Source organism: Macrotis lagotis, chromosome 4 (genome assembly GCF_037893015.1).
Source record: "Macrotis lagotis isolate mMagLag1 chromosome 4, bilby.v1.9.chrom.fasta, whole genome shotgun sequence".
Lineage (NCBI taxonomy): Eukaryota > Metazoa > Chordata > Mammalia > Peramelemorphia > Peramelidae > Macrotis > Macrotis lagotis.
This window is the reverse complement of record NC_133661.1, coordinates 181,736,211-181,745,671: the sequence shown is the minus strand read 5'-3', so window position 1 is coordinate 181,745,671 and position 9,461 is coordinate 181,736,211. Positions and strand designations below refer to the sequence as shown.

General features: G+C 37.9%; 1 protein-coding gene across 1 annotated transcript; it reads left to right on the top strand.

Moving 5' to 3' along the window:
• Positions 1-1,912: 1,912 nt before the first annotated feature.
• Positions 1,913-8,665, top strand: LOC141521867 (dehydrogenase/reductase SDR family member 2, mitochondrial-like). Its single transcript, XM_074234826.1, has 8 exons — positions 1,913-2,049; positions 2,222-2,399; positions 2,621-2,722; positions 3,401-3,513; positions 4,913-4,964; positions 6,919-7,053; positions 7,974-8,029; positions 8,369-8,665. The coding sequence occupies exons 1-8, from the start codon at positions 1,913-1,915 to the stop codon at positions 8,478-8,480; spliced, it is 885 nt and encodes a 294-aa protein (XP_074090927.1). The 3' UTR covers positions 8,481-8,665.
• The last annotated feature ends 796 nt before the right edge of the window (positions 8,666-9,461 follow it).

Genomic DNA, 9,461 nt, shown 5'->3' with positions numbered 1-9,461 from the left:
CAGGTAGGATACATTGGAAAGATTGCACTATTTAAAATCAGAGGACTTGACCCAACATTGCTAATTAACACTTGTGTGACCTTAGATTAGTTACAGCTTTCCTAAGGAATTATCCTATTACATATTCTTTTCAGTCCCTTTTGAGACTTTGACATCAATTACTATGCATACATCTTCCCCAAGTCACAAGCCCAATTTGACCATGGGATTTCAAAGAGCAAAGAAACTAGAAAATCTGATTAGTCATTATCAAAATTTCTGGTCTCATGATCCCTTTTCACTTGTAAAAATTATTGTGGATCTTCTCCCAAAGAACTTTTATTTTTGATGATTACTGGTTTTGATATTATTGTATTAGAAATGATTGTATATTATTTTATTATAAATTCAAATACCATAATATTATTATGAAGATAGTTTCAATCTTGCTAATTCCATGAGTCTTAGATATTCCCCAGAGGTCTTAATAACATATTTTGAGAATCATTGGACTAGAGGATGGGCTGGTTCTGCTCCATCTTTACCACCTTTATCCTTTCTCTCATTGGATACAGTCCCTAGGAAATGAAACTAGACTTTTCATAATGTATGTGATGATATGGGTTTCTTTATTTTAATCTATGAGTAATCAAAATTCCAAAAACTGAATGCAAATTATAATACAATTAATAGGCAAGTAGTGTTGTATAATGGAATCAGCATTGGACTGGTAGTCAGGAAATCCACTTTTAAATTCCAATTGCCTCACTATTTTACTGTGTGATTTTGTGTAAGTCACTTCACATTTTTTGGATCTCAGTTTCTTCATCTGTAAAATAAATTAGTTGATGTTTAGCATTTAGGCTAAAGTTATATGATTCCATACTAAAATTCTTTTTTTTTTTTGGCAAGGCAATAGGGTTAAGTGACTTGCCCAAGGCCACACAGCTAGGTCATTATTAAGTGTCTGAGGTTGGATTTGAACTCAGGTACTCCTGACTCCAGGGCTGGTGCTCTATCCACTGCACCACCTAACTGCCCCCCATACTAAAATTCTATTGGACGAAATCAATCCAGAATGGATGGAAAACTCCAAAGAATAAAATTCTGAAGAAATAAATGGAAAAAATTCTAATGAGGAGGAAAATCAGAACTTTTCTGAAGAAACTGAAGTGAATGCATAGGGAAATCACTAATCAGAAAATAGAAACAGGGAAAGTAAAAGTGGATAGATATGCCTTAACCACAAGCTGTCCAAATATGAAATTTTTAATGGATAAGAAGCTCAATGTCAGTAAATAATATAAAATGAAAATCCAAAGAGATAAAGCAATCTTAGGCTTCATCAAAATAGGCATTATGGCCAAGAATATGGGTGGGACAATCCTGCTATTCTCATTGAATCAAAGATTTAAAACTGGAAGGGATCTTTGAGGTCTTTGAGTTCAATTTCCTCATTTTACAGGTGTAAAATCTGAATCTGAGAGTTTAAGTGACTTGTCCTGATCATATAGCTAGTAAGCATTTGAGGTAGGATTCAAACCTGATCTTCCTGACTCCACTCTAATAATCTATTCATTATGTTAAGGAATCAAAGGGCGTAATAAGTTTTCTAGCTCTTATTACATATTACCAGATTCTTCTCCAACGAGATAGCTCCAATCCATACTCCACATGTAATGGAGAGTGCCTGTTTCCTCACAACTCTGCCAACACGCTTTAACTATATTTGTCAATTTAATGTATGCCTCTGGCTTGAAGAGTTATCCCTATCTTTGAATCTCTTCTGACCCTTTCTATATCAGAAAAAAAAACTGAGTTGTTGCCTCTTATTAACTTCAGGTGTGCATGTTTTTTGGTTTGTTTCTTGCTCCTCTCAGACCCCTTTATTGAGGATCATTTCTACTTGGAAGAATATTGGTCACTAATTATCATGTACAGGGCAGTATGGACCCAGAGGCATCTCTTTCTTCATGTGGTCCTACTCTTAGTGAGAATGAGGAGTGCTGCAGCAGACAGAAGGGGAGTTCTGGCTGATAAGGTGGCCCTGATCACAGGATCCACAGATGGGTGAGTGCTATTGATTGGGAATTCAGAATGGCATAGCTGCTCTGAAATTCTCTTCTTGCAGCTTGTGGTTCTCATTCCTGGTCCTCTGAAAGGAGCCGGGGGTGGTGTGTGTGTGTGTGTGTGTGTGTGTGTGTGTAGGCGAAATCTCTCTCTTTCCCACAATGTCTCACAGGATTGGTTTTGCCATTGCACAACGCCCGGCCCGGGATGGAGCTCATGTGATTGTGAGCAGTAGAAAGCAACAGAATGTGGATCGTGCAGTTGAAAAACTTCAGGGGGAGGGACTGCGTGCTTCAGGAACGGTGTGCCATGTGGGAAAGGAAGAAGACTGTAAGAAGTTAGTGTCCATGGTGAGAATACTTGAGGGCAAGGATGGGGCTGACTATCACCAAGGAGACCATCTTTATAATCTTATCTTTGGGTCTCAAAGGAGCAATGTCCTAGTAACAGCTTCATTTTTGTCCCCTTGATAAAGTGTCTAGATCTTAGTAAAAGACCCTGTCCCCCAACCCCCTCCACCCAGTCCTCTGTATCCTGAAACTTATCTTTATTTTCTCTGATTTCCATCTAGGCTTCTGAAAAATATGGGTTTATCAACTTCCTCATTTGTGTGGCAGGTGTCAACCCTTTGGCTTGGAGTACACTGGGTGCTAATGAAGAAATATGGGACAAGGTAAGACCACACTTGGGATGGATTCTCTAAGAAGAGAGGCAGACACTTGCCTCCCAGTTTCTGGGATAAATTGCAACTTCAGTTGAGGTGAGGATACTCTTTCTTTTAGCAGCCCATGATAGTTAGAATCACAGATTTATAACTGGAGGAAACTTAGAAGTGATCAAATCCAGTCTATTTTACAAATGAAGACAGGGTCCTACAAAGGTCAAATGAATGACTCAAGGTGCATGAGTAGTCTAAAACTTGTAATTAAAAGGATGCTTTGTGAACATTTAGAAAGGGAAACAGTGCTAAGAACTAGAATAATTTCATTAAGAGAATGTCATTTCAGACTAATTTCATGTTTCTTCACTGAGTAGGGAATAATGGAAAGATTTAAAAATTCAATAAATAAAATTGATTGATTTATTGATTTTAGAATTTTACTTCACTAGCAGCTCATATAGACCTCATTTACCTGGATTTTGGCAAGTCATTTGACAAAACCTCCTCTATTCTCCTTGAGGAAGAAGATGAAAAAAATGGGGAACAGATGATAATCTAGACCCAAAGTGAAGTCATTAATTGGTTAATGCTAGTCTTCTTTTTATTGGTCCATTCTTGGTGCAAAGACTAACTGATTGGTGACAGAAAGTAGAGAAGTCTCCCTTTACACCATCCTTTTTGTGGTTTTAGATAATGAATATTAATGTTAAAGCACCAGCGCAGCTTGTGAAACTGGCTTTGCCACACATGGTGACTCTAGGAGAAAAGGAAGAACAAGACATTTGGGCAAAACCAGATCCAAGGTAAGTGAGGCCCAGATAAAGCAGATCTCATTGAGAGAGTCAACCCCACTTCCTGGATTTCTCTCCATCTTTATGGTTCTTGTAGCTTTTACTGGATTTAGAGAAGAGGTATGATCTTCCCTCCAGTTGTAAACAAGACCTTAATGATTGCTATCTGCTTCATATAAAATGCTTTGATCTCCCTTTTGTATTAAAAAGTCATTGTTCTGCATTTGGAACAGAAGAATTTGCATTAGATTAGCAAATATTTATGAATCATACTATGTAAAAACAGTACGATAGGTTCCTTGAGATACACAACCAAAATGAAATAATTCTTGCTTTCTGGGAGCTTTCATTCTATTGGGAGAATTCACACACACACACACACACACACACACACACACACACACATACACACGCAAGTAACTATAAAGTATAGAGGATAACTCAGAGTAAAGGGGTAAGAGGGCTAGAGTTTGGAAAGGTCTCATGTAAGAAGAGGCAACCATGTTTTGAAGGAAGCCAAAGATTCTATTTTAAATGTTCCCTGTCAGTTTTTCCATGTACATGGTTTTATTATTCCCTGTCAAGAATGACTGCCAGGGGTGGCTAGGTGGCGTAGTGGATAAAGCACCGGCCCCAGAGTCAGGAGTACCTGGGTTCAAATCCGGTCTCAGACATTTAATAATTACCTGGTTGTGTGGCCTTGGGCAAGCTACTTAACCCTGTTTGCCTTTCAAAAGAAAAAACCTAAAAAAAAATGACTACCAAACTTGGGATCTAATGGACTATTAAGTCATTTCAAAAGGGAATGTTTCATGGCTGCTCCTCACTGTAAGGAGGAACCTGATTCAGGTCTAATCATAATCATAGCTAAGAAATAATAATACAAACTTAATTTATATTAAGTCAACAGTAGTAGATTGCAATCTAGCTTGCATCACACTTTTAAAATTCATGTTATCATCAAGCCTTTTGGATAATATACTCCTTGAGAAGTGAGGTCTGTCTCCTTTACCATTTTTGCTATTTTTTTTTATTATTTCCTTATCTTCACTATTTAGTTTAAATCTTAGAATGTCATAGGGACCTAATTACAGAACCAGAGAATTTTAGAGTTGGAAGGGTCATCAGAAGTCATAGTATCCAACTCTCCTTTTAGATAGATGAAAAAACTGAGACCAAGAACCATGAAGTGACTTATATAAAGTTGCATAGATATTAAATTGCAGAATTGGAATTTGATTCCAGATCTTCTGATTCTCAAATAGAAGTTTAATTGCATGTGACCTTGGGATAGATCCTTGATTCCTCCTATTGAGGGAAAAACCCATCTATCTTCCTTTATCCTTTCTTTTTAAGCAAGTATCTAATCATCTGGCTAAACCCAACTCCCAATGTTTTCTCTTTCTTGTAGGGCAAGTGCTGTGGTTTTTGTATCCTCTGTTGTAGCCTATGATCCTGAGATTGTAAGTGTTGCTCTAATCTTCAACTCTTTGGTATGAATAGTAGTTCATAAGGGTGACTTATCAAGTGTATCCACTTGGACTTGAGATGGGAAGGCTCAGGCCATAGGAATGTCTCAAAGAATAACTTTCCCAGAAATTTTAGACAGAAGTCGTCTCCTTTCTTCATCTTTCACTTCTATCAGAGGTTGGTTATGTATAAGAAGAGTTAAATCAGTCACCCTCTAGGCTTAGCTAATACAAGCTGACAACAAACAGACCACTGGCACAAAGGAAGGAAGGTCTGTGCTTCTTCCCCCACATCATTTATGCATTTAATTTATTCATTCAATCATTCAAACTTAGGGAAAAAAGTTAAAAAACATAAATGTATATTACTTTATGAGCTTATAGATTCAAAGTCACTGAACAGTACTATCAGATTATCTCTTCCTTATACCATATTTCATGTACACTACCTAGAATGAATTTAGCTCTGTCAAGAGTTCTGAACTCAGGTCACCAGCCTTCCTCCAATTTGGGATCCAGTAGGTCAAAAAGGTTGGGTGGGGAAGGAGGAGGTTGGAGAGGAGACAGTAAAAGAGTTTTCAAATAGGGCAATAAAAATAGAAACCAAGGGGAAACAAAACATTTTTCTCATATAACAGTGTCTGACCTAAGTCCATTTTTTTCACTTTACAAGTATTTTCTTTCCCTCCCTTCTCACCCTTAACATCCAATGAATAGCAATATGAGTAAAGAAAACCATTATAATAAACCCTTATAGTCAAACTATGACCAAAAATATATGTCTTATTTTGCATTTTGAGTCCTCTCTGTCAGGAGGGTGAGTAAATCCTTTGTTTTCGGTCCTTTGGAACCAAAGCTTGTCCTTGCATTGATTGGTATCCTAAAGCCTTTGAAAGTTGTTCTTGGGATGGCTAGGTGGTGCAGTAGATAGAGCATAGCCCTGGAGTCAGGTGTACCTGAGTGCAAATCCAGCCTCAGACATTTAATAATTACCTAGCCACTTAACCCCATTGCCTTGCCAAAAAAAAGAAAGAAAGAAAGAAAGAAAGAAAGAAAGAAAGAAAGAAAGAAAGTTGTTCTTATATAACACTATTGTCATGTCCAATTTTCTTTACTGCTATTTCTTTCGCCATTTATCATGGCCTAATAAATGCTATCATATCCATATGTCATGATTTGTTTAGGTAAATATTAGGTAAATATTCCCTTGTCAGGAATCCAATCTTAGAAGGGAATCTTATTGGACCACCCATCCCAAGAGTTTTTCTTTACCCTCTCCCATTCTTTTGTGCCCATGAGGAAAGAGCTAGTAAATATCTATTAGAAATCATAGCTTGGGGGCGGCTAGGTGGCACAGTGGATAAAGCACCAGCCCTGGATTCAGGAGTACCTGGGTTCAAATCTGGCCTCAGTCACTTAATAATTACCTAGCTGTGTGGCCTTGGGCAAGCCACTTAACCCCACTGCCTTGCAAAAAAAAAAAAAAAGAAATCATAGCTTGACCCTGTCTCAAAATTCTGTGCCACAATTCAAGATTTAGTGCAAGATCATCCCCAGTCTTCCTGATTCATATCTGGCTACTGGATCCAGATAACTCCAGAGAAGAACGTAAAACTAGTCACTTAGCACAGTAACTTCTTACTTAAATCCAATTCACTTCCATGTCATGGCATCAACTTCCTGATGTCATGGTCTTCTTCAAGAGCATAGGACAAACATCAATCAGTGCTGAGGCAAAGCTAAGCCACTATGAGGTTTATCTCCTTCATTTTACAGATGTAGATACCAGATGCTTGAGTGGTAAGTTTCTTGTCCAAAGTCACATAAGTAGAAATAATAGAACCAAGATTTGAACGTAGGAATCTTAACTCTAAATTTATCTCTCTTTCATCAGTGGCTTAGAATATAAATGAAGTTGACAGGAATTCTTTTGTGTTCCCAATCCTAGTCTCTGGGTCCCTACAATGTCAGTAAGACAGCTCTACTGGGGCTCACCAGAACATTGTCTTTGGAGCTTGCACCAAAGGGCATCCGAGTGAACTGTTTGGCACCAGGAGTAATCAAGACTGAGTTCAGTGGAGTGGTAAGGATTTGGTCTCCCTTTCCTTGAAGTGGCTCTTGTGACCATCCTTGCTCTTTAGAGACCTCAAGAACTGGGGTTGGGATCCTCAGGCTCAGGTTCTGTAGTTCTGAGAACTCAAATTCACGAAGACCCTCCTTTGTTTGTGAGGCATTAGGGGGTCTAAAGCAAATAGGTGGTGGAGTGGATAGTACAGTGACCTTGGAATCAGGAGGATGGGTGTTTAAATCCAGTCTCTGTCTCTTGACTGTTACTAGCTGTGACCTTGGACAAGTCACTTAACCCTGATTGCCTTGCATACAGGACCATCTCCAGTTGTCCTGATTCATTTCTGGCCACTAGACCCAGATGAGAAAGTAAGACTGGTGCCTTAGCACAGCAGTCCCTCACTCAAATCCAGTTCATGTGCTTGTCATAGTATCATCTCCCTGATGTCATGATCTTCTTCAAAAATGAAGAACAAAAAACATTAGGGGGTCTCCTTAACCCCCACATGGTTGTTTTCTCCTTTCGAAGGGGAATCATTTCAGGCCCATTTTGAGATTTATTATTGTTGTCATGGTATCTTGGATGGGCATTCTTCATGACTTCAGGGGATTGTCCTGGTGGCTAGCCATAGACCTAAAAAGAAAAAGAGGCTCAGGATCCATCCTTTCTACTACCTTCCCTGAATTTCTGCCTGCTTTCTAGTTTGTTGGGAAAAGAACAGGGATACCTGTCCTCAAGGATGCCTATTCATCTGCTTCACGCTTTGTATAACTGGTTTCTGAAGAAGAGTAGCAATATTTTTCTCAGAAACTCTATGGATATTTTGGATCAGAACAAATAGTGCAGGATTGAGGTCATGGCCACCAAAACCTCTATGTCAAAAGAAAACAAAGTGAGTAGTGATAAACTTTTGTCTTTCCTTTTTTCCCCCTCAGCTTTGGAAAGATAAAGATGTTCTACAGAATTTCATGAATCGACACAAATTGACAAGGTAATTGTATTGAGATTCATATGTTTTAGCAGAATATTAAGAAGGGAAGTTTTCTAGGATGTTCTTTTTCCTTCATTCTTGACTTTTTCTTCCACTAATACTACTCTGGTTATCCTGAGGTCCGTATGACCCTCAGAAGTTTCTATTTGTCTCTGTATAGCCCAGACCCATGCTCAGTCCTGGAAAGTAGCAATCTAAACAGAGTAAGGAAAAGCTGCTAGTTTTTTTTCTGTTTTTCTTTTAATTTTTTTTCAGTAGCAGGACCAGTGAATGGGAGTCAATGGGAAATACAATAATAAACTATAGCCTTCTCCCTTTTCTTGCTTTCTCTCCCTGCAGGGTGGGCTATCCAGAAGAATGTGCTGGAGTTGTATCTTTCCTATGTTCTCCAGACTTCAGCTTCATTACAGGAGAAACTATTGTGGTGTCAGGTTTTTCTCCAAGACTCTAAGGGAGTGTGACCAAGGACCTCAATTCTTAAAGCATACTCCTAGATAAGGGCAGACTATCTCTTAGGATAAGGCAAATTTCAATATGCCTTATCACCAAGTTGGGTTTTTCTGATGTGGACCTTTTATTTGAGGTACAAGAGAGAAAGGAAGGGGAAAAAAGCTTAATTTTTTGAAAACTAGGTTATCTTACTAGGGAATTGGGAATTTGTAGTTCACAAATATATTCCAGTATAGAAAATTCTATTTCATGGGTGAACGACTTTGGGTTTTAGATTAGGGATCATAGGTTTAGAGTTGAAAGGGAACTAAGTAGTCATATAGTCTCTCATTTAAAAAAATAAATTTCATTTTTTTCCGCTAACAAAAATTGTTTTCTCTCTCCTTTGTCTTCTCCCTCCACAAATGAAAACAAAAGAAAAACAAAATCCTTGTTAATAACTAGTCAAGTTAAACAACTTCCTGTCCAAAAAGTTCATATCTCATTTTGCACCTTGAATCTATCACCAATCTATCAGGAAGTGGGAAATATGCTTCATTGTTCACCACCTTAAATCTTTGAAAGTTTTTTCACACTGTCACTATTTTATAAATCATTCTCTTCATTTTTACTATATCAGTTCACACAAATATTCCCAGACTTCTCTGAAACCATCCCTTTCACCATTTCTCACAGAATAATGGTATTGAATTATTTGTTGTGCTGTATATTCTGTAATTTGTTTAGCTATTTCCTAATTGATAAGTATTCCTTTTATTTTTCTCATTTTTTTGTCACTATGAAAAGAATTGCTCTAAATATTTTTTGTGCATCTGGGTCCTTTTCTTTCTCTTTTTGGGCTATCAGCTTACTAGTGATACTTGGGGGTCAAAGGATATGAAAGTCCAGAATAAATCACACAAAGTCACTCAAGAAATATGAGGGGGGGTGGTATTTAATCCAGGTATTCAATGCTAAATTCAGTGTTCTTCCCATGATTCTA

What these genes read in the sequence shown, in the direction of transcription:
- LOC141521867 (XM_074234826.1), top strand. Translation starts at nt 1,913, where the DNA reads ATGTACAGGGCAGTATGGACCCAGAGGCATCTCTTTCTTCATGTGGTC. An exon ending in ATCACAGGATCCACAGATGG is followed by an intron (nt 2,050 to 2,221) that starts GTGAGTGCTATT and finishes AATGTCTCACAG; the next exon opens with GATTGGTTTTGCCATTGCAC. An exon ending in AATCGACACAAATTGACAAG is followed by an intron (nt 8,030 to 8,368) that starts GTAATTGTATTG and finishes CTCTCCCTGCAG; the next exon opens with GGTGGGCTATCCAGAAGAAT.